Source organism: Hylobates moloch, unplaced genomic scaffold, assembly GCF_009828535.3.
Source record: "Hylobates moloch isolate HMO894 unplaced genomic scaffold, HMol_V3 SCAFFOLD_6, whole genome shotgun sequence".
Taxonomy (NCBI): Eukaryota; Metazoa; Chordata; class Mammalia; order Primates; family Hylobatidae; genus Hylobates; species Hylobates moloch.
This window is the reverse complement of record NW_026652281.1, coordinates 84,048,800-84,073,555: the sequence shown is the minus strand read 5'-3', so window position 1 is coordinate 84,073,555 and position 24,756 is coordinate 84,048,800. Positions and strand designations below refer to the sequence as shown.

At 38.3% G+C, this 24,756-nt stretch overlaps 2 protein-coding genes across 6 annotated transcripts in view; one reads left to right on the top strand and one right to left on the bottom strand.

The window, feature by feature from the left end:
• The window catches only part of ITFG1 (integrin alpha FG-GAP repeat containing 1), a 308,702-nt gene extending 291,701 nt beyond the window's left edge, over positions 1–17,001 (bottom strand). Inside the window, exons 1-5 of the mRNA XM_032157265.2 lie at positions 16,612–17,001; positions 14,874–14,946; positions 9,734–9,879; positions 8,164–8,221; positions 6,836–6,910 (exon numbers count right to left, since the gene is read on the bottom strand). Coding sequence (XP_032013156.1) covers positions 6,836–6,910; positions 8,164–8,221; positions 9,734–9,879; positions 14,874–14,946; positions 16,612–16,819 — 560 coding nt within the window. The 5' untranslated portion in view covers positions 16,820–17,001. The remainder of the gene's footprint in view (positions 1–6,835; positions 6,911–8,163; positions 8,222–9,733; positions 9,880–14,873; positions 14,947–16,611) is intronic.
• Positions 17,002–17,073: 72 nt separating this feature from the next.
• The window catches only part of PHKB (phosphorylase kinase regulatory subunit beta), a 246,409-nt gene continuing 238,726 nt past the window's right edge, over positions 17,074–24,756 (top strand). Inside the window, exons 1-2 of one of the 5 annotated variants that reach the window (XM_032157261.2) lie at positions 17,085–17,201; positions 19,681–19,775. In XM_032157261.2, the coding sequence (XP_032013152.1) occupies positions 19,721–19,775 (55 nt within the window). In that variant the 5' untranslated portion in view covers positions 17,085–17,201; positions 19,681–19,720. Of the gene's footprint in view, positions 17,202–18,761; positions 19,776–24,756 lie in introns of those variants that run through there. The other 4 variants (XM_032157260.2, XM_032157259.2, XM_032157264.2 and 1 more) reach the window with 4 other exon arrangements.

The window sequence follows — 24,756 nt, the reverse complement described above, 5'->3', positions numbered from 1 at the left end:
ATTTGGCTCAGAAGCCAACATGTAAATTTATTTATTAGGTGATAGTATTATTACATTAACAGGATACAGAAAATAGTAAAAATAAAATTTCATAAGATAAAATAAGATGCTTGACTTAAATGGAATTTTCTTGATATGTTTTATAAAATATGGTACATTATAGAAAAAGATACCAAATATAAAACAAATTATGCAAAAGCTTTCTCTAGGAATTTGATGGTCCTAGAGAATATTCCAGTCACATCTGCAACAATCATTGTCACCTTCCAGAATCACTTTGGCATGAAAGTTACCTTCTTTCCAATTAATGATGTGTCCTGGGATACAGTGCTAAGAACAGCTATAAGATCTGCTTTTTGGAATTTGGTTTTTGTTATGGATGCTCTTTTTTCTTTGCTCTCCCAAGGGTCTCTCTCAACAATAATGGATTTTTTGACAATACTCACGCAATGAAATGGCAAAGTCATTAAAACAAAAACTGTCATGCTACCACAACTCCACTCCAGTGCATCCGAATTCAGAATACATCAACGTGGACCATGATGTCTGCTTTTGTATACAAGCTTCATGTTAAGAGAAATGTACATTAAAAAAAAAAAAAGAAAAACTGGAAGTTCTATTAGTTTTAGATATCTTAGTTAATCATAAGACATTCCCCAGGCCGGGCACGATGGCTCATGCCTGTAATCCCAGCACTTTGGGAGAGTGACTCCGTCTCAAAAAAAAAAAAAAAAAAAAAAAAGATTTCCCCCGCGTTTGATATCTATGGGTTTTCACACCCCAGCAAATCACCATTAGTAACATTTAGGAAATGTAAGGAAGACGGCATTCTCATGTGAAGGAGAAAGTTACAGTGAAAACAGGTCACGCTCTCAGGCACATCAATTTTAGCTAAGAACACCTATGAAGCCTGAGATTCTAGAAGTTGACATGCTTAAAATGATCTGTGTTTCCATATTCCTTTGCAAGTCTTTACTTATGATAAAGTATACAAACACAGGCTACCATATTGTGTTTTGAAAGATGATCACATTATTTTCCATCTCACATGCTCTTTTGCATTCAATTTTGCTGTACTTATATCAGGAGGTAGAGTCTATAATCTACTAACTCCACTTAATCTTAGGTAGTCCGTGACCTATTTTGACCAAGAGAATATAAAAGAAATGACACTTGTTTAACTTCCAGGATTGCGTCTTAAGAGACATGCAGTTTCTGCCTACGTTTCATGAAATGCTTTTGAAAAGCAGCCGTTACGCTACAATGAAGTCCAAGCTAGCCATGGAGAGAGAGGAGGAGGCCATATGAAGGAGCACCACCAAAGGCCCCCTGTGACTATAATAATGATGGTACAAGAATGAAGGCAAAAGCACAGCCTTTAAAACTTGGAAGATCCAGATTCAATTCCCAGATTTAGCATTTATTTACATATTTGTGAGCCTGTGGTAGTCACTTAATCTTAGAAGTAGACTCTTCAGTCACGGTTAGCCACACAAGCTATCTGCTGTAAGAAAGAAAAAAAAAGAGGCAACTGATGTTAAGTGCCAACCCCAGACTTACTTGATAAACATTTAATGAAACAACAACAAGCTTGTTTGAGATCTCTTTGTTCTCTTATTTCCCTATCCAACTCTGAGCCTCCAAAGGGACAGATAAGCTGTACAATTCCGTGGTGTGCCTCCTCTGCAAGATACACAGGAGAAGACTGGGAAAAGCATCACTAGAGAACAAAGTCACCCCGGTAAATTCCTCATGAATCACTCACTCTGGGCTTCAATGAGAACTCAAAGGTGCGGTTCTGGACAAATCTTAAGGACCTCTCAGCAATAATGTTTCAGGTACATAAGAGAAAATACGAAGATTTCTTACATAAGAGGAAATATGAAGATTTCTTTCAGTCATGTTTCTATTATACTTTGTCCCAATGTTTCTACCTTCCTAGGGGGTGCAACAGTAAGACTACACCTAAGAGACAGCACTGACTACTAAGACAGGCAAATACAGTGGAAGAACAGGCAGTCTGAAAAGAAGCAGGCGTCCCACAGTTGAACGCACACCTCCAGTGAGGACTACTGTGAAACTCACTCAGGAACTGGACGCACACCTCCAGTCAGGACTACTGTGAAACTCACTCAGGAACTGGAACTCAGAGCGTAGGCCTCCAGACTAATAAAAATCAAGTATTTGTAAGGCATTTCAACAGTGTATACACTTTGAAAAAATGCAACTAGAATCTAATGAAAGAGGACTTAATCTATACTTTCAGAAATTATGATTCTGATTCATTTCACCCTAAATTGAAATGGTAATAGATACTAATCTTACTCAAAGCCTGCTATATACATGGCTTTTTTAACTATACTAGTTTTTTTCTTTTCTTTTTTTTTTTTTTTGAGATAGGGTCTCACTATGTTGCCCAGGCTACAGTACAGTGGTGCAATCACGGCTCACTGCAGCCTCGACCTTCCTGGATCAACAATCTTCTCACCTTAGCCTCCCAAGCAGCTGGGACCAGAGGAGTGCACCATCATGCTCGACTAATTTTTTCTTTTTTTTTGTACGTAGAGACGGGGTCTCCCTGTGTTGCCCAGGCTGGTCTTGAACTCCTGGGCTCAGGTGATCCTCTTGCCTCATACTCCCAAAGTGTTGGGATTACAGGCATGAGTCACTGCCCCTAGCCTATACTAGTTTCAATACATACACAGGTATTAACAGTAATGAAATAAAGCAAAATGGTTTCTCCTCAAACAAGGAAACAAAGTTTTAATATATGCCAATAAAATGAAATGTTACTATCATTTTTTTTTGCACAGAAACTGTAAGATGATCTTTCTGAATTACAAATATACATCTAAAAATTATTAAGATTTAACTAAAAGCATGGTGAGTCAATTTTGATCACATCTTAAAACCATTTACTTAGAAACAATTTCACTTAAATATAATACTACCAATCAGAACATAAAATAAAGCAGTATAGGTCACCAGGAAATCTGAGGTAATTAACTTTTAAATTTTTATTTATTATTTATTTATTTAATTTTTTTTGAGACAGAGTTTCACTGCTGTCGCCCAGGCTGAAGTGCAGTGGTGTGATCTTGGCTCATTGCAACCTCTGCCTCCCAGGTTCAAGCAAAAATCTGAGGTTAATTTAATTGACCCCTCCATCACATCTGGTGGGACTATAGGAAATAAAATTATAGACCCTTAAGAAATGAACATGCCACTTGAAATAAACACCATATAAGTCATCTGCTAAAACTTTTTCACTATTTCTGCAGTTTAACTTTGAAAAGAAAAAGGTTTGGGTGAGAAACATTGGGAAAAGAAATTAATGTATCTCTAATAGCACAGTTCCTTTAGGAAAAGAGAAAAGTTAGAAAACTGATGTAATGTTTCCATGGAAATACTGATTAGAAAAAAATACCTGATCTCTCAGATTTTAATAGATTCCTTTTAACAATAGTATTAAAAATATGAATGTTGTATGGGATGAGAGGGAGGGTGCTGCCAGGGGAATCTGAAGAAAATATAAATGATCTCAAAGTTATCTTTTTTTGTTATGGGTATTAATGCTGATTACAAAGTCAAAAGCTGCCTTGAGTATTATTTGGTTTTATTTTGTGTTATAAACCTCATCATAATTTTCATATTCTTACTAAACAATAGATTTAAGTGATACGATATCACACTTCATTAAAACAAATATTTATAATATTTTTTGTAATGTATCAGCAAACAAAATCAACAGTAAAACTGAAGGGTGATTTAATAAATCAGTCATTGGTCATAATGTGAGAAAATATGAAAGGCTAAATGGAAAAATGGAGATTTATTTCTTCTGGATTGATAGTAGCTGACTACATTTACATAGAGAATACAGTTTTTTTGATAATGGACGGGCAAAATCTACCCACACAACAGTTAAAAATGATTGCTTTCAGTGCTACTTATACTACATTCAGTATTTTCATGCGATCACTTGTGATGTAAACAGTGTACGGCAAAGTATGTATCTGTCATACACCTACATTAATATCTCCAAGTATACAACTTGGGCCTGACCCAGAATGTATTTGAACTCATTACGTGAGTCAGAAAATTTTAACAGACCAACATTATATTTGGTTTTGACTAAAATTACAGGTACAAGTGTTTTCACTTCAACATTAAAAACAATATTCTGAATGAGTATGCAACATCCGTTTCCAACGTCCTCTTATAGAAAATGCTCATTAACAATAACATCACATCGCTGCAGAAGCTGCTGTGACACTTAATAGCTAGGTGTTATTTCTAAGTAATATGGCACATTACTACATTATTTCAAGTCATTATAAGTGAAGTTGAAGCTCAAACTGAAGTCTCACCTTTGACCATTTAACACACTTCAATTATCTCCTGAACCTCATTAGATGCAGTGAGTGCCCTTCCTGTCCCTGTTAGATAACCCCACTGTACCAATTATAAGGAATTCTTCTGCTTATCACCACTGCTGTTTAGACTGATTATCTGCACCTTTAGTCCAGCCAAACTGGTTGTGCTATCTCAGATTTGCATATCCACACTAGGCCAGGTTACAGCAAGGGCTTTCTGCTGTAATTCTACAGAAGCATTTCACACTCAATTTAAAGATCATTGCATGCTTCCCAAACCAAAGCGCTGGTCAAATTCAATTAAAGATAATCTTGGGTTTGACATATCCATAAAGCATAATATTTAAGTTGTAAAAGGTAGATTTCTTGATAAATAAGATTAGGCTGCCAATCAAGGCCACGTGAATAGCCCAAAATGTCAATGCTGATGACTTTTTCACTTATGCACCTATGTATGTATCTTATCTGTTAAACTGACATGGCTTAAATGTATTTTTCATATTTTAATAACATATTAATGTTTGCTGCCACAGGGGCATATTCAGCTTTCTGTTGTCTGAACCATGATATTGTTAGACTACAGTCATTCTAAACAAAGCAAATTTCTGTCAGCTTATATATCTTCAAACTGGCATCAGGACAAATCTTAGATGCAAACTTATCACTTAGATATGGTTAGCTACTATTGTTCAATTTGTAACTGAGGTTCAAATGACAGATATCCTAAAATACCAGAGTATTATTACTCTAGTATATTGGACCAGAATATAACATATAAAAAATAAAGTTGGACATGTCTTCAGGCATAATGTTTTAAAATCTGAACTTGTTCATGAAGCAGAGAAAAAAAATCTGATATAGAATTAAGAACAAATAAAGAAGCTATGGCACTATTCCATAATATTCTAAATAGTTTTCTCGCAGATTAAGTAAAAAATCTGTACAGGTAATAGAAGTTTTATTAATACTTCGTGAATTATCAACAATAGCTGTTTCACTTTCAATTTCTAAAGGTCAAACTACATCAGATTAAAGATATTCCAATTATTTCCCTGACTAAAGTGAAGTTACCACAAAATAAAACAGGCCAGAAGTCACCATCACATCCTCAATCACATGTCTGCCTTTGAAGAGAGGAAAAGAAAGGACAGGCTTTTCTGCGCAGTCCCCATTTGCTGTGGAAGGAGTGGAGTGGCGGTGGGGAGTGGACTGTGTTTTCCCTGCACCCCACCTGCACTCGATTCCTCTTGCACACGGCCACAAAAGCAAATCAGGATCTCCTTCCAATTTGTCTCTAAAGCAAGACTCTCTTCAAGATATTTTTCAAAGTTTGGAGAAAAAACTGGTTTCTCATTCAGGATTCACAATAATTATTTCAAAGTTCACTATTACTAGCATCAAAGCGCCCATATTCTTTATTAAAAACCTACAGAAAAAGTAATAGGGGATCTCCCATCCAAGCACTAACCAGGTCTGACCTTGGTTAGCTTCCGAGATCAGAAGAGATCGGGCGTGTTCAGGGTGGTATGGCCATAGACCAGGAAAAGTAATAGGAAATGTTAAAGTGTCTCTTCAGAATACCTTAAAAATTTTGATAATTTACTCCTCTGCATACCTATAAATCACATTTCAAAAATGAATCATAAAAACAAACTACTTCTATAAAACACAAAGAGAAAAGTCACTAGAGTTCCAAGTAGCTGGGAAAGACAGATTGATAAGAGTGGTCTTTCATACTTTCAGAAAGACAAAAAAGTAAATAAATGTGTTCTGTACTCTTGAACTAAACTTTACCTTATCAGATACAGAAAAAAATTAACCAGGTTGAAGGTATCTTATGAAAAGTATCTTGCTATCATGAATTCTTGTGCTACGAGACCGGTTCTATTTAAATCCAGAGTAATTACAATGGATATCTTGGAATTGCAAGATTCCAGGCACTTTTCCCTAAGAATTGCATACTTAGTAAGAGAGGCCTAGCACACATACTGGTGAAGGATAATGTATTCACTGACAAGTTTCCAGAGCTTAGAGGAGTGCTTATATTACTAGACCATTATTGACTGCTCACTGAACAAATGACAGAAAGAAACAAATCTTATCAATTAAAGTCTAGCAGCTAACATGACTAAGGTAGGGAGGATCCACTCAAGACTGCAGGTATCCTCCCTATTTATGTGAAATGTATCCACTTCAAAAACATTTAATGAACCAATATTTAAATGGGGACCTGTAAAGTTTCAATCTCTAATTTTCAAAGAGATAAAAGGAGTAAGCTGGTCCTTGGAAAGCAGGTGCAGGCCAAATCCAAACTATTTGAGAAAGCTTATATATATTGACCAAATGCCCATTTAAAAATCTTTAAAAACAAGGATTTCCAATGAGCTATTTTTTCTCCAATGGTTAAAGTAGCAGCAATATATACGATTAATTACATAGTTATAATCATATTTACTCACCCTCCTAATAGTATCTGTGGCTGGTTGGATTCATTTGTGATACCAAAAATATCAGGAATTAGATCACCATTGAAACTGAAAAAAAATTAAAACAATAAGCAGCTATTTCTTTAAATTCTTACTTCTAATTTAGCTTTAAAAGAAACTAACTTTTGGGAAGTGTGGTAGACATTACAATGCTCGCCAGTATCTAGTGATAAGTAGTAAGTCAAATGTCAGCACAAGTGACATGTGTCACTTTTAGGCCAAAGTGTATTATTTCTGTTACCAGCCCCTCCAGCCCTCTCCAGGCTTGCCATGGCAATGAGAAGGCATTGTGATTCAGATGGACTAGCTACAAAGACAGTGGGGTCTCTGATGGCCTGACTCTAAGCAACAGCACAGAGCAGAGCCTGTTGTTGACCCACACTGGACATATAGTAAGAGCAAGAAATAAATTCGTTTTGTGAGATTTTGGGTATGTCTGTAATCTTTGCATTATCTAGACTATTCTTGAATGATAAGGATATGGCACTAATTCCTAGAAACTTACCTCAGAATCCTAAGCCAACTTGTTTACTTAGATGGGCTTAGGAGAAATAACCCAGAAAAATAATCCTAGTTGGTATAAAACTTCATACTGGCCATTGAATATTTTAACAACAATGAAAAAATACACAACTATGAAAGAAATCTAGCGGGGCACCATTAAGAAGATTAATCCATGGATTTACAGTTCAGACTTCTAATGGCCACTGACACACTGCTGTATGGGTATGATTTTAATAACTGTAAGAAAGGCAGTACCGGAAACAAGAATGTGGCCAAACTTTGCTCTAGTCCCAGGAATGATCTCGACCTCTACCAATGCATGCTGTCAGAAATTTGCAAATCCAAATTTATATCAATTATTTAAATCAATTATCCTGGTACAGGAGTCTACAGTGAGAATATAAATGATAACACAAAGCGGGAGTTATATTATAAAAAGAACAAAAATTTCTCCTTAATATAGGTATCTAAATTTCTAGAGGAAACTGTATCCTACATATCAAATAAAACAGTTTTACTCAAAAACAGGTATCTTAATTCTTTCAGTAATGACAGCATAGATCCATAATGGACACATTTGAAGCTACTGAAACAAAAACACAAATCTCTTCTTCTTTCCAAAGTAATAAATTTCATTTTTCTTTGTCCTATCTGATGGCAAATAAATACAATATAATCAAAGGTACAGGCCTCTGAGTGAATTTAGTGTTTTTATTACTAAGCAAAGTAGTTTCCTATGTGAAGATTTTATTTTATGTTTAAGTTTAAAATCGTTTCAAAGGAAGCAACATACTTACTCCATAATTAGTGGCTCATCTTGAAAAGTCCTATTGAGTATGGTCATATTGTTAGGATCTGCAAAAAAGATATATATATAAATTAGCAGGCATTTTATATTACTTTTGATATCTACACTTAGGAAAAAATATTCTTCTACTCTTTTCAAGATTTATCTTCCAAGTATGATCATTAGTGAGATACTATAAATCTAGTTCAAATGAACATCAAGCTTGCAAAGACAAAATATTGGGAGAGTACATTCTACAGTGAAGACTAGCATTACAATAACTTCCTTTTGAGGTATGCATCTAAATATTTGCTAGCTGAGTCTTTGTCTTTACACAATTTAGTGCTAGAGAGGTTGACAATTAACAAGGTTTTGGTGTAAAGAAGGCCACATATGCAAAACTTCCTGGCTCTAAAATGTACATGCTTATATACAAGCTTTGTACATGGTACTCCCTCTGTAAATATTTATTGACTTAATGAATATAATGTATTGAGATTATTGTTTACATTCCCAAAGGGTGCAGAAAACATGAATGAAATTTGGTTCCATGAACAAAGTTGCCTGTTTAGGTATAACTAATTGGCTTTTCAGATAAGGCTTTATGATTTGTGACTAGGTATGGTAGACTGACTCTCAAATTATACTTCAAATTTTTTGTGCTTTCCTGTGCTGAGGAGACTAGAAACCAAAAATAGCATTTTCCAGATATCGTTGCATCTGAGATGCTGAATAAAAGTTAAGCCTTGCCAGTCAGACACACTGTGAGTCTTAAAGGCATGAATGAGGCAAAGGCTGTTTCTCTGCTATTTCTTTCTTTCTTTTTTTTTTTTTTGAGATGGAGTCTCGCTGTCACCCAGGCTGGAGTGCAGTGGCGCAATTTCGGCTCACTGCAGGCTCTGCCCCCCTGGGTCACGCCATTCTCCTGCCTCAGACTCCCGAGTAGCTGGGACTACAGGCGCCCGCCACCTCGCCCGGCTAATTTTTTGTATTTTTAGTAGAGACGGGGTTTCACCATGTTAGCCAGGATGGTCTCGATCTCCTGACCTCGTGATCAGCCTGCCTCGGCCTCCCAAAGTGCTGGGATTACACCGCACCCGGCCTCTCTGCTATTTCTATCTGTGTCTGCTCACTGAATTTGGGAGTATCAAGAGACCAGGTGCAGCATTCATTTTACTAGTGAGAATCACTGCAGGCACAGCATCATTCTGGCAGCAGTTGTGTAACTAGCCACTTCTGATAGGGGAAAGAGGCAGTAGCTTTTTTGATGATATTGGGATTGGTCCTGAAAGCTCAACCTAGAGTTTATTCTTTAGCCATCTCAATGATTCTGCGAGCTATTAAAACCCTTTAATAAATCTCTGTCCTCTTTAAGCTAGTAAGAGTGAAGTTTGTCAGTAGAAGTGATCCCTGCCCAGTTCAGGGTTGAAAAAGAAAAATCAGGAAATAAACTTTGAAAAAAGGTTTTACAATTATTGACACCCAAGAACAGTATTTTTGAACTGATTTCAGAACGATATTTTGTTACATTTACCTTCATATTCAATGATAAATATTAAAATTTTTTAAAACAAATTCACCTAATGTTTGATTTTGTCCCCAGAAGATAACAGCTCCTAATTCACTCTTGGCATAATTTTTGGGAAGATATGTCAGAAGGACATCCATTTGAGAATCTCCATCATAATCCCCAGGGACTACACTTGTTATCAATGCACTGTGATTCCTAAAAGAAACAAGCATTTACAAATATCAGACAAGTTGTAATGGAAAAGGACAATTCTGTATTTCTACCATACAAAAATATTTTCAATGAAAAACTTAAAACTTAACAGAACTGACTGATTGCCTTCTCTTTCCTATCTTTTCATCCCTCATGTATTTAGACCTCTTTGGTCTAAAAAAGAGTTCAGAATGAATGCAGAATAGTCTCAAGAAACAAGACAAATCTGAAATATGTCGAGAGAAAACCTGTTTATTATGTTCAAGCAATGGCTAGTATAGCCCTTCTATATAGTTCTTTTGTCAAGGACACCAAGACATTGGGATGGTGTTTCTAACAAATGGAGGCTCACAATTGCTAAAGCAGTAAGCATTATCACTGGGATGTTTTCAATTAAAAGATATTATTTATAAAACATTTACTTTGGATTTTAACATAAATTCAAAATTTACAGTAAAAATTAAAAAATCATTTTATTTCTGAAAGCTAGTAAATTAAGAATGGAATTTTTTTTAACAAAACTTGGCAATCAATATAGCATCCAAACATATATATCTAACTTTATATGTATATTTTTATTTTTTCCTTTTCATAAGTATTGATATATTTTTATTAACAAAATAATTCTAAAATTATTTATATGAATCTTGAAAACTTAACATCCTGCAGTCTTATTGTCTGAGTGACACAAGCAAAACTTAGGCCTTAAATTCATTTTATATTTAATTCTACTCAGATCAAATAGCAAGACAGCAAATTTCCAATTAGACTATAGATAATTACTTTCTTAATGCATCAGTGGTAGTTCTTTCTCCCTCTCACTCAGCAAGGTAAGAACCAAGTGGTGTATTTCTGGAAAGTCTCAGGAATTAAGGATTTAAGTTACAGTAATGGGTAAGGTTTTGGCCTGAAGCTAGACACAGGAGTTAACCAAACGTCTACAAAAGGAACAATTTAACCCTTGCCCACAGCTCTACCCTATTTCTAGAATGTCTGTGAAGAACATACGCGCAGGGCAAAAGATAGTAGACAAGGCCCACTAGGCAATGCATTTCCAATTATTTCTTTTGCACCTTACTTGAAAATATGAGTAGACATCTGCCTTCTGAAGAAAACTTTGCCTATTAAAGAGAGCTAAAACAAATAGTAATAAAGGAACCTGAAGAAAACAGAGCCAATGCAACAAAAGAAAACTTCAAAATTACACTTAAGAGAAAAAAGTCTGTCTATAAAAAAAACAAACAAACCAACAACAGTATGCTAAAAGACAACATCAGTAAGAAAACAAAAGAAAAACCTCAGAAATTAAAAATGTGACACCTGGCTGGATGCGGTGGTTCACGCTTGTAATCCCAGCACTTTGGGAGGTGGAGGTGGAGGTGGGTGGATCACTTGAGGTCAGGAATTTGAGACCAGCCTGGCCAACATGGTGAAACCCTGTCACTATTAAAAATACAAAAAGTAGCCAGGTGTGGTGGTGTGCATCTCTAATCCCAGCTACTTGGGAGGTTGAGGCAGGAGAATCGCTTGAACCCAGGAGGTGGAGACTGCAGTGAGCCGAGATTGGGCCATTGCACTCTATCTAGCCTGGGCAACGGAGTGAGACTCCATCCCCCCAGTACCCCCACCCCAAAAAAAGGACTTAGAATTTAAAAGAGAAAGTTGAGAAAACCTCCTGCAAAGGAAAATAAAACAAAACTAAATGATAAAAATAAGAAACAGATAAGATAAAGGAATAAAGGATGAACCCAGGCAGACTAATAATCAACTGACAGAAATTACTAAAAGAGACAAACAAAAAACTTTTTCAAAAAAAATTTAATAATGTAAGAGTATTTCAAAAAGTCCCTAAGGATAGAGGCCTCTAGCTTGAAAGGGCCCACATAATGCCTAGCATAATGAGTAAAGAATAATCATTCCTGTAATTGCAGCACTTTGGGTGGCGAAGGTGGGAGGACAGCTTGAGCCCAGGATTATGTGGCTACAGTGAGCTATGATCTTGTGACTGCACTCCTTTGTCACCTGGGTGACAGAGAAAGACCCTGTCTTTATCAAAAAAGAAAAATCTATACCAAGGCACATCAACATGAAATCAGAACAAAATGGAAAAAGAAGAGACTCCAATAGCTTCCAAAATTAAAACTATTTAAATTTAAAAGATTAGGAGAAAGAATAGGATTGAATTTTAAAACTGCAACCCATGAAGCTAGAACACAATAAGCTAACTAAACTTTTAAGAATGGGTAGATGCCGGGCGCAGTGGCTGACTGTAATCCTAGCACTTTGGGAGGCCAAGGCAGGTGGATTGCCTGAGCTCTGGAGTTTGAGACCAGCCCGGGCAACACGGTGAAACCCTGTCTCTACTAAAATACTAAAAAATTAGCCGGGCGTGGTGTTGTGCACCTGTAGTCCCAGCTACTCAGGAGGCTGAGGCAGGAGAATTGCTAGAACTGGGAAGGTGGAGGTTCCAGTGAACTGAGCTCGTGCCACTGCACTCCAGCCTGAGACAGAGCGAGACTCTCTTTAAAAAAAAAAAAAAAAAAAAAAAAAAAAAAGTGGTGGGTAGAAAAACTTTTTGGACATGACAGGACTTATGAGGCATCCTTTCTCAGGAATTTCCGGAAGGACACACCCCCGTGGAGTAAATAAGGAAATTTCTTTTTTTAAATGGGGAAATTCCCCATATAGCAAGTCTACAAAAGGCCTGGAGAATGAATCCAGACTGGATAGGAATGTAGAGGATCCAATGGGAAAAACAAAAATGCATGATAGGTATATGGCAGATATGATGGAATATCTGCAAAGAAATTAAGGATATGTACATAGAAAACTATGCAATCTAGTTTTTAAAAAGCAATCATTTATTCCAGTAGGGCAAGCTGCACAAAAAATGAAATACTGTCCCAGCACTTTGGGAGGCCAAGGCAGGCGGATCACCTGAGGTCGGGAGTTCGAGACCAGCCTGGCCAACATGGTGAAATCCCATCTCTACTAAAAATACAAAAAATTAGCCAGGCATGGTGGTAGGCACCTGTAATCCCAGCTACTTGGGAGACTGAGGTGGGAGAATCGCTTGAACCCGGGAGGCAAAGGTTGCAGTGAGCTGAGATGATGCTAAGGCACTCCAGCCTAGGCAACAGAGTGAGACTCTGTCTCAAAAAAAAGAAAAAAAAGAAAAGAAAGGAAAAGAAAAGAAAAGAAAAGAAATACTGTACATTACTTGGTTCTGAAGTACATAGACACTACATGGTTAAAAGGTAAACAATGATTACTAATTTAACAAAAAATTATGATTTAATTATACTGGGACAATGTTGATAAATTATGTTAGGTAAAAAACAAGAAATGAATATTTAAAAATGGTAATTCAAGAAATTAGTGTAAAATTTTATTTTAAAATATGGTAATAAACACTAGAAGAATCAGCTACAGGTTTTAAAAGTGGTTGCATCTGAGAGAGAAACAGGGGTGTGGGGGAGAATAAGGATGAAGAGTAGTTATTTTTACTTTGAAAAATATTTTAAATTATAACACAAACAAGAGTTTCCAAATTTTGAAAGTACACTGCATTAATAAAAAAATTAATTGGGATATTTGTTTTAACTTATCAGAACACATGCCGTTTACATCCTTTAAATTTCCTTAATTTCTAATCAGAAAAAAAAAAAAAATCACCTCTATGCAGTTAGTTCACTTCTCATATACACTCATCAACTTCAGTTTCTTCCCCACTCCAAGCATGCTGACATTTGCTACCCAAAAACACTTCTCAAGGGAAATAAGTTCCTGTTTATCCATTTATAACTTTCCCCTCAAAGTTCTAGTTCAAGGCCATTTTTTTTTTTAACATGAGTTTGAGTTTACTCAAAACACTGTAGAGTCTGAGAACTAATCAGCCTACACAGGGACTTTTTAAATACAGTTTCCTAAGTAGTCTTTAATCTTCTACAAACCAATTCATTCTGCATATAGTTTATAAGTAAATCAATTTAAAATACTGTTTTCATCATCTCTCCTTTGCGCAAGGACCTGATGATTCCCCTCTTCTAATGGGACTGCATTCAAACTCTTTTTTATATTTCTGAAGGCTCCCAGTCTGCCCTTATCTCATGTTCTTAGTCCTTAACTCCCCGAAGTGTACCTTCCACTTTTGTCAGGCAGATCTTTCTACCTCCTCTTCATAACATGCTGTTCTTACTTTTATCTCTTATAAATGCTCAGTCCCCAAAGTTGAACTTCCAAGTTGAATGTCTTCACCTAACTTTTTACTTATACTAAGGTCAAGCTCAAGTTCCATGACTCTGGAAGCTGCCCCTTTGGCCTGCACTGACCCATCTCTTCTTGCTTGAATTCAGACAGCCATGAATGCTTGCTTCAAATGTAGTTTGTAGTTTCAAATGAATGCAGTTTCAAAACTGTGCTGGGTCACTATCATGGAGGTAGAGGTGTGGGGGTGGTCACTGTTTCATGCAATGCCAACCACAGAAAAGAAAAATAACTATTACTTGAACATTTAAAAAATTCAGATAATTAAACTTGAATTCCTTCCAAGTCAACCTTAAAAACTCACCATCTATCAGTCAATTAAACAAAAAAATTAGAACATTGACTTTTTCCCCACTGCAAAATTGGCCCCTCTTCCACAAAACACAACACATGGCTAATACAATGAGACTACTGTGAGTGACTGCTCCCTCAAGATGAGGCACAGAACGAGACACATTCAAGAAGGGATATGAGACTGCAAGGAAATAAAGGGTGTTTATATAGAAACAAACCTGGATCCACTCAAATTTATTTCTTTAAAGTCATTTTTAAACTTTGGTATTTTCACTATTTTTCCAAAAAATCACTTGCTACTCATACCTCAGAAATAGTGGTTTTGCATCCCAACACTACAGGTAAGGCTGACTTTAAAGACAATCCAATCAGCTACTGCATATCCATTATTACATTAATGACTAAAGTTTTATCAAAATAATCATATTTGTACTTACTTGAAAGATACCTTTACTTTGGGTTTAAAATAGGGTGCATTCTGGTCTGCCAAAAAGACGATTAAGTCATTTCCTAAAGAAAACAAATATACGATATTAGAAAAATGTTTGTTGGTAAGATATCTAATCAGTGGTTACAAGAAGGTTTCTGGGCACTGTTCTCAACAAGAAAACTTTTATTCTACTCCATTTATTCTGCCCTCTCAAGCATAGTCCCACTAGTCCAATGGAGATGCCTAACATTATATCACAAGTTCAATGTTCAAAGTAGCAGAGGAATAGAAAGGATGAACATGGGAAAAAGCAGCTGATCAAGAGAAACTGAAGCCAGTGGATTCTGCAAGAAGTCAGATTGGTTGACTTAAAAGAACCTTATAAAGAAGATGCCTTATAACTATACTACATGTCAAGACTTGTCTTCCCCGAATCTAGCAATGCTGTCCCTTGTAAGGCTGTTTGGTTCATTACACAGATGCATCACACCAAGGATGCAGGGACTCCCATTGTAGATATCTGACAAGGACATAATTAAGCATGTGAGCAGAAAATGCTGAATCCTCCAAGACCCTCCTCCTATGGCGCCATCCTCCAGAGGCTGACACATTCTTGGAGCTCAATTAGCACTCATTGAGACAGACTTTTGGAACTGTTTAATCAAACACAGGCCATCTTTAAAGTCAAGGCTACTCTCTGTATCCACTTTGGACAGAGCAGCAACAGGTTTGGCAGTACACTGCAAAATGAGGAGTCAAAAAGATTGGGAAAATATTCAGGGTCTGTAAGAGGCTCCTGCATCCTGGCAAGGGCTCCAAGAAGTCTGGTTCAGGATCCTGTCAGGCAAGCTCTGAGTAGCTCTTCCTTCCTTCCTTCACAGCACTGATCTTTAAGCAGCACCTGCTTCTGTAGGTACTCAAGAACGCTAAGACCCCCTAATGCCCACTGTCAGCATCAAGATTTACAAAAAAGTTAGTTTAACGATGGTCAAAGCAAAGAATTACCAAGAACAAGTTAGCAAAGAAAGTAGACATTTGGAGCACTACGGTGATGACCAACGTGAGGAAGGAGTACACGAAAGAACAGGCAGCTCACGAGAGAAATTTCTGTAGTTGGAGACTGCTTTCCCAAGGAGGCACTGGGTTTATCAGTGGTCCCTGCAAAATGCTTGTGTGAGCTGTTTAGTGTTTAGGCCCTTGGAAGGGTACATTCGCTTCATAGAAAGCTGTGGCCTTGACAAAGAGAGGGGTGGGCGAATTAGGTAGGTGGGGAGGCAAGGAGAAGCTCCCTATGAGAAGAGATTGTCGAGTTGCACCTTTTCCTGTTCATCAATGGGGAAGGAAGACTGAAGCAAAATAGAAAGGAATGAGTGGGCCTTGGGAGCGAACGTTGAGGCAAGCTACAAAGATTCCTAGGAATCAGGAAGCACTTTGGAAGACAGGTGATTCCATGGGGAGGAGGGGGTAAGGTGACTGGGTGAAGGCCGCAGACTTCTTAGGAACAAAACTGGGGTGCTGTCAGGGCTTTTGGGGGTAGGTCAAACTGTAGGGTAGCTGGGTCAGAACCTGGGGTTGGAAAGGGTGGTGCAAAAGGACAAGCTGTCAAGAAAGCTAAAGGGAAGGCCCCAGGGCTGGGAGAGAAGGGCCAGGAAATGCAGAAGGACCGGCCATTGGGCAATGGGTTTGGGGAACACCGGGAGGGGCACACGGACAGCGAACAGAGGGAGGGCCCGGCAAGCACTGACTTTCCCGCAGCACGAAGAGGTCCGTCTGCTTGTCGGAGTTGAGGTCCCCGAAAGCCGCAAGGGTGCCCCAGGCCTCGGCCCCAAAGAGCTCGGCCGTGACGTTGTGCAGCGCCCGCGCTGGGACCGGCCCGACTCCCAGTAGTGCAAGCCCCGCGAGGAGCGGCGACAAGAGCGCCCAGGAGCTCGGCAGCCGGCCCGCCGCCGCCATGGCAGCCCCTCGGCCCCCGCCCGCCGGCCCAACGCCGCGCTTGACGGCAGCCGCAAAGCACCGCGTTACCGGCCGAGAGAGTGGCGCGCAGCCCCCGGACGCGTAAGGACCGCTGCCGGCTCCTTTTTCTCTCTCCCACTAGGGCTGCCCTTCCGACGCTAAAAAGGCAGTGGAGCTAGGGTAAAAGCCGCCCTCACGCTCACTTCCGGCAGGCGCGCCTCCCGACAGTGTCGTGCGGGGGGGCGTGGCCCGGTATTGCTGACAGGCGGCCCCGGGGGCGGTGGCCAAGGCGGCGGCCGGAGCGCGATGGCGGGGGCGGCGGGGCTCACGGCAGAAGTGAGCTGGAAGGTCTTGGAGCGAAGAGCTCGGACCAAGCGCTCAGGTTTGGCTGGCTGGGGCGCCGCCCCCCTACCCGAGTACCTTGGGTGGTGCTTCCCCTCAAGCGCCTTGGCGGGAGGCAGGTGGGGGCCCTGGGAATGAACCTGTGCCCCGAGTTCCCCCTTAGAAAGCAGGTGGCGGCCCTGGCCTTGTTTCTGATATCTTCTTCCACCTCTAAAAATTAGGTGGCAGAGCCAACTCCACTCTCTGTGTGCCCCCGACTCTATTCCGCTTGTGATCTCCACTCGGAAAGTAGGCAGCGGTCCGGACTTCCCTTAGAGTCTTGTAACTTAAAAATCAGGCGGCGGCACATTCCTGGGAAAGGGAATGTGTCCTCCCTGGGAGTGTTCTCTGCAAAAGTCAGATAGCTTAATCAGACCAAGTCAGATGTAACTACAATCTGGCTGCAGAAAGCCGGCGTCTGGGCTCCTTGCCTTATGTCTTATATCCCTTTTACATTTTCCACAGGTTTTAAGCAGTAGACCTGTCATCTGTCTAGCAGAAACTGAAGGAGGCTGGGCCTCAGATCTTGAAGTGTATAGTTAGGGCTCAGAAGGAAAAGGGCTCCTTAAGTGGCCCCAGGTTGTGTGGTTTCCAAGCCCGAAAGCATAGAGGTCAGAAGGTGCCTTGCAGGCAGTTTTAACAGTTCCAAGTGTCCCGAACTGACTTGTTCAAATTGCAACGTCATGACTTGTGGCGTTATTAAACCTTCCCGTATTCCTGGCTGGCTGGATATAATCTTGAACAAAAGGCATGCACTTAAACAGGAAAGGTGAAAGGCGGAATGCAGGTTTTCAACTCAGGAGCTTCCCTTTTAAAGAATTGACGAACTATGTCATTATTGGGGGGCGGATGTGAAAGGGGTTAGCTAGGAAAATTAACTTTGCACTTGCATCGATATTAAGAAATTATTTTCGGACGGGCGCGGTGGCTCACGCCTGTAATCCCAGCACTTTGGGAGGCCGAGGCGGGCGGATCACCTGAGGTCAGGAGTTGGAGACCAGCCTGGCCAACCTGGTAAAACTCCATCTCTACTAAAAATACAAAAATTATCTGGGCGTGGTGGTGGGCGCCTGTAACCCCGGCTACTCGGGAGTCTGAGGCAGGAGAATTGCTTGAACCTGGGAGGCAGAGGCTGCAGTGAGTGGAGGTCGCATCGCTGCACTCCAGCCTGGGCGACAGAGCGAGACTCCGTCTCAAAAAAAAAAAAAAAATCATTTTCTCAGCTAATATGTCTTCCTTACGTTTTGGGCTTTTCCCATTTATGAAGTTCTTAGATGTCTGTTGTGCACACTGACTTTTTTTTTTTGGAGAAAGTAAATCTAATTTCTGAAAATCTAATTTCAGAAATCATACATCCAACACTGTGTTTTTTATACCTTACAAAAAGTTCAGTTTTATGTATTAGGGTTATAGTAAATTTAGTAAATATAGTAAATTAGGGTTATAGTAAAATTACCATCTATGAAGTGTGAGATAATTTTTTCAAAAAGTAGTCCTTAGTACTACTAAGAATCAATAAAGTGACTTGGAATAGTCACATGTATTTGTTTCACACTTTTTCTTAAATTGTTTTTGTGTGATATAGAAATACTGAGTTGGCTACTAACGATGTGGCTATCTGGATATAAAAAGTGTTATTGGATTGGTTATGTCTGAACAAAGAGAGTAACTGGAGTTTTCTTACAGGGACCTGAGTACTGCCCCCAACATATATTTTTGCAATATTTCTCTTTTCCTTTCATAAGCTCATAGTTTATTTTCTTCGTCAGTCTTTGTTTCCTCTGAAATGCATGTCACAACAGTAAGCTTTGAAAACCTTACTTCTCTTTTCTTAGCTGAGAAAAAAAATTCTAGTGTTAACTGTTGTTGAGTGCAGTTATTTAAATCCGCTTTTATGTGCAAAGTGCATAGTATCAATGTTGAATGTTCCTGTATGTTTACATCATAGTAGTAAAAAGAGATACCACTTGAAGTCATTCCTCCAAATTAATAGTTAAATTTGAGGTTTCAGATTCTTATAAGTATATGAAGTACAGAGAATAGTTAATAACTCGAGGTAATAACTTCCTGTGTCATTAAAAGCAATCAACTTGATTCTGTTTGTTACTTTTAGAAGAATATATAAATGGAGCTTTGTTAGAAACTTGACTAACCTGACTCGAGTATAGAGTCCTCCCCACAGAGTTCTGAGCATTGTTACATAGTAGCATAATTACTTCACTGCACAATAGAGGATACTACTTTTATGTAATGTTTAATAAGTGGATATTATATAGTTTCTGCCTCATCCATATGAGCAAGTGTAATTTATCAAAGAAAATCACATTTTCAAGTCATAAAAGAGAAAATAAAATTATAATGATCCTCAGTTACTGCCTTTGTTGCGTACTGCATCATGTTAATAACTGCTCACACTGCTTTCAATTAATTTAACACTGATTGCTTCTAACCTTTACTAAACAGTTTTAAAATTGCTATAGCTTAGCCTGCGACGCTTATGATTAGAGCCAACAATTTGAAATGGCCTGCTCACCTGATGCAGTCGTCTCTCCGTCTTCCGCTTTCTTAAGGTCTGGTAAGTGTTGTAGACCCCAAAAGGGTCACTTGGTAATTTTAAATACCTTTGTTTCTGAAGGTTGATTTCATTGTAAAATATCATTATGTCTTTATTTCTTCTTTGGTGGGCCCAGGCCTGAGTGTTTGGTTTTAACTTTGGTTTAACTTTGCATTGTGTTTTGAATGTGGCCTATTGTGTTCTTCTCATGTGGGATGTGAAAAGGACAGAGAGTGGAGTGCCTGCCCTGATATTTGCAAGCTGTTTGAGCAGAGGCAGTTTCTTAGTGTCTGGGAGCTCCCATTGTCAAATCTGCACATAGCATATTTCTTAAATGATTTTTGTCTTCTTGCCACAATGGAAGTAACTTTTACAAATTAGGAATTTTTGGTCAACATCCCACTTATCTATTCTTCATCAGCTTACTGTGAAGCAGGTTATTAATATATATGTTTTCACAGACAGGAAGCGACTTGCCCCAGGGAATATTTTAAGGACGTGCTTTGTCCTTTATCTTGTGGCATCCTGGTGTAAGGGCTGGAACGGATGTTGGCACAATGGCTCTTTGACTGTTGTGTTGGCACCCCTTTGAGAGCTGGATGAAAGCTATGGAATTGCTCTTCAGACGTGTGCACAGGATTTTGAAAACAATTTCTGGGTGATTCATGGACCTAGACATGATTACCTATGCAATCCCATTAGCAACCAGGCCTTTGAATGTATTCAGTCTCACTTCATGGAACAAGGCACACATTTTGTTAGGTGGCCACATAGCTGAAATGAAAACTGAAGCATTTACAGCCCTTTTCTGTAGTTGTGGCCTAACTTGGGCCATTTAAAACCTATTATGTACTAGAAAACTCGGAGAAGCCTGCTGGTAAGAGGCTACTTTTTCTATAATGCCTCTTAAGCAGAATATTTCAAGCCTCAGGACTCATGAACAGGCATATGTGAGATGAGCACCCCCAAACACAGTGAAAACTCCTTGGCTTCACCATAGCCTTTCAGAAGTGCTTCTCCCTCTTCATTCATTTTCATTTATATTTCAAGTCCTGTTCTGGCAAGATAGAGGAGGAAAATCTTAAAGAAAATAAATAAGAAATAGCTTAAGGAAGAATCAAACAGGAGAAAACAAAAACTCTTTAAGGAACTAAAATGATTTCTATCTCTAGGTGTCATCTGCTAAATGACAAAATATTATATGTAACAATGCCAATTGATTTCTGATTTTATCTTTGAACTAAAAGAACAGGAGGACATGTATCTCTAGACTCTGTTTTCTTTTCTTATAAGCACCGAGCTCTGTTTTCCATCTTGGCTTTTCTACTAAGAAGGAAAGTGGTTTTAAGCACTAGCAGAGTCATTCAGTAGTAATGGGGAAATAGAATGTTTAAAGATAGCTTTTATGCATCAACAGTCCTGAAAATTTCTAAACCCAAGAACTGTGCTTTAACATTACATAGAGTGTCTGAAGGCAGATACAAGACGCTTTTCCTGTACTGTATCATCAAGTTGAAATAGAATGCACCAAGAAACAGACTAGAAAAATATCAAACTTTAGTGTTATAATCCGTTTTGAAGAATGATTCTTTATACATTACTTTCAATGTTGACACTTTTTTTGGGAGTTCATCTAACCAAAACTTAGTAATATAAAGACACACTTAAAATTTGTATCCGTTAAAATAATAAGTACCATTCCTGCTGGTGTTAGGCTTAACTTTGCATTGTGTTTTGAATGTGGCCTGTCGTGTTTGCATTTATAATTTCTTACTTATTTAGAAATACTCCATTTATATTGGAAATGGTTTGCTTTCCCCTATTGTAGTTCTTTGGACATTATCTTTATAGGCATATGTTTTATTGTGTGATTTCATTTGACAATTATTTTAAAGCACATCCTTGCTTCACAGCTGAGCTTTTTCATGAGTACTTTGGCCAGAAACTATCCAGTATTCCCAAAAGTGAAAGCCAGTAGTATCTTGATTTTGAAAAATTTATTTTCAATGTACCTGCATTGTTTTATGTATTTTAACCCTTGTTATTCCTTCTGGATATGTTTCTGCTTTTTTTTTTTTCTTTGTTTCTCCTCTTTATGGAATTTAGTGTGAATCCTATATTTCTGTGTGTGCATACTTGAGTTGTGCTCTCATTACTAATGTACTAGTATTTGCTGTGGTTGGAAGAAATTTGTTTTGACTGCTAAAACTGAAAGAGGGATCTAGATATTCAGGTTTTTCTTTAAAGACCCTTGGAGTCAAATGTACAAAACCAAGAATTTATAAAGAAATTCAACAGCCAAAATAAATTAAATAATTATTAGAGAAGGAATGTAGCATTCAATACCTTGGATTGCTTCCATTTCTCATGTGGCCACTACAGTTATATTGTTAGCATAGTTGGTCAGCTGTAGCAATCACCTTGGCAATACAGTTCAATTACTTGGAATAATGGTTATAGCATATTGTGATGAGGTAGGAAATGGCTTGGCATTTTTGCTTTTATTCTTAAATGACGAAGATAATTTAAGCGATTATTCCTTTTTATAATGGCTCATGAGCTTATCTACCTTGGCTACCTAAGTTTATTAGCCAGCTGATAAGTGAGCTTCAACATAGGACTTTTCATTTACTTGTTTCTCTTTATGTTCTTTGATTAACTTTCTTTTGTTAATTTAATTTGATGGGCAAATCAGTACCTGTTAAAATTTTATTGTATATTCTGGGCAAAACAAAACTTTCAATTGTATATGCCTGATTTTTTTTTTTTAAGGAATTTATATAGCAGCCTTGTTTTCAGTTAACTAATTAACCGTCACCTAATCAAAATATTCTTGTGATTGGAAGAGAACATAGGCCTGAGTCTCCTGAACTCTTGTGGGTTGTGGCCTCCTTTAGGAGCCTAATGAAAGGGTGTACATTTGGTGTTCACCTACACCTGGGTCTGATTCGGGCTCTGTTGTTTACTACCTATTTGATCCTGAGGAAGCTATATTTTTTTTGAGATTCAGCTTCTTGCTTTGTAAAAATGATATTAATAAAACCTTCCTGGAGAGATTATTGTGAAGATCAAACAAGATGTTATATGCAAAACACCTGATATTTAGTAACTGCTCAATAAATTTTAGTTATCTTTCCTAAAAATATGTGTCTTTTACAATATTGCTGATGTGTGTTAAAGACTAATGACTTATATACAACAAATATGGTTTCTTATCTCTCTCTCATTTTGGTATCTACCCTCAAAATAGCCATTTTAAGAAAATCTGTCATGCTTAAATACAACTAGCTTGAATCAGATTACTCAGGATTTAATATTAATAGAGTTGTGCTATTTAATATGGTCCATTCCATTTTGTAAATTTAGCTTTTATTTTACTCTATGTCCATCTTATTTTTGTCAGTAATCACTGTAACTCTAAAGAAATTGTTTCTGATAGTTTCCGTGGAAACTCCTATTAGATTGCAGGTAGAGCAGTTGTTATTTTATGTATACTTAAAAGATATTTTTGTCTCAGATATGCACTGGGCTCCCTTCATATAGCATGGAATTCTCAGAAGCACTCCTTAATCGTATCCTACTTGGACCTCTGACCTCTTACTAGGACCTGCCCTGTAATCTTACAAGATTTAGGAAATAGAGGCCATATCATATGACGTAACCCCCTTGGCATGAATCTCATTGACCCTCAGGCTGTGTCATTATGCTCAGCAAAAATGTTGCTTCACATTTCATAAGTGAAGTGGTTTCATGAAGAGCACAACAGCTTGTCACTGCTTTAGATTATCACCAATACTCACCTTGTGCATTCTAAAAGCTATTTTCCTTGTGCTGTTTTATCTTCAGTCTTTTGTGAAATGAGAGAAAGAGTAAGAGGAACTCCCTAGAATTCCTGATTCTGATCCAGGTACCTACGCACATTTCCAAATGGGTATATGATGGGCATTTCAAATGTAACCGGAACAAAACAGAACTATTATTTTCTACTCTTATTCTTATCCCAATCATGTTCCTCCTTAAATATACTTCATTTCATTAAACTAAACCATTATTCTTCCAGCTACTCAAGCTAAAAATACAGAGGTTATTCCTGTCTTTCCTTCAACCTTTTTATTCAGTTAATCTGTAAAACCTTTCTACTCTACCTCTAAAACACATACCAAATCTGTTTTTCTCCAGCTGTACTCCTACCTCCCTAGTCCAAGCCACTTTTATCTCTGGTCTACACTATGGAAATAGCCCGATTTCCTGTCTCCTCATTCTTATCTCACTACAGTCTGTTCTCTGCCCAGCAGTGAGCTGGGTCTTTAAGAAATGTAAGTCAGCTCATGTCACTTTCCTGCTTAAAGCCCTCCCATTGTATCTGTCATTACTTAGCATAAAATCTACATTCCCAGGCTCACGCCTATAATCCCAGCACTGTGGGAGGCCAAGGTGGGTGGGTTACCTGAGGTCAGAAGTTCGAGATCAGCCTGGCCAACATGGTGAATCCCTGTCTCTACTAATAATACAAAAAATTAGCCAGGTATAGTGGCATGCACCTGTAATCTCAGCTACTCAGGAAGCTGAGGCAGAAGAATCGCTTGAACCCAGGAGGTGGAGGTTGCAGTGAGCTGAGATCGTGCCATTGCACCCCAGCTGGGCAACAAGATCGAAACTGTGTCTCAAAAAATAAAATGAATAAATAAAAATAAATTCTACATTCCCTTCCTTTGAATGACGAAGTCCCAGGTGACATGGCTTTTGCCTGCCCCTCTGACCTCCTCACAGAATTCTCCTCTTCTTCTCCACTGCTATCTTTGGGTCCATAAGATACAATCTAATTTGCACTTTAGGCTTCTGTACTATAGCTTTTTGGCTCTCTGTGATAGCTATTTTATCTGCCTGGGAAGCTCTCTATACTGCTGTTTGGGTAGCTTGTTCCTTCTGGTTGAGTTTTAGGTTCTCATCTTAAATGTAGCCTCCTTAGAAAGGCTTTTTCTGCCTACCCAATCTAAGTAGC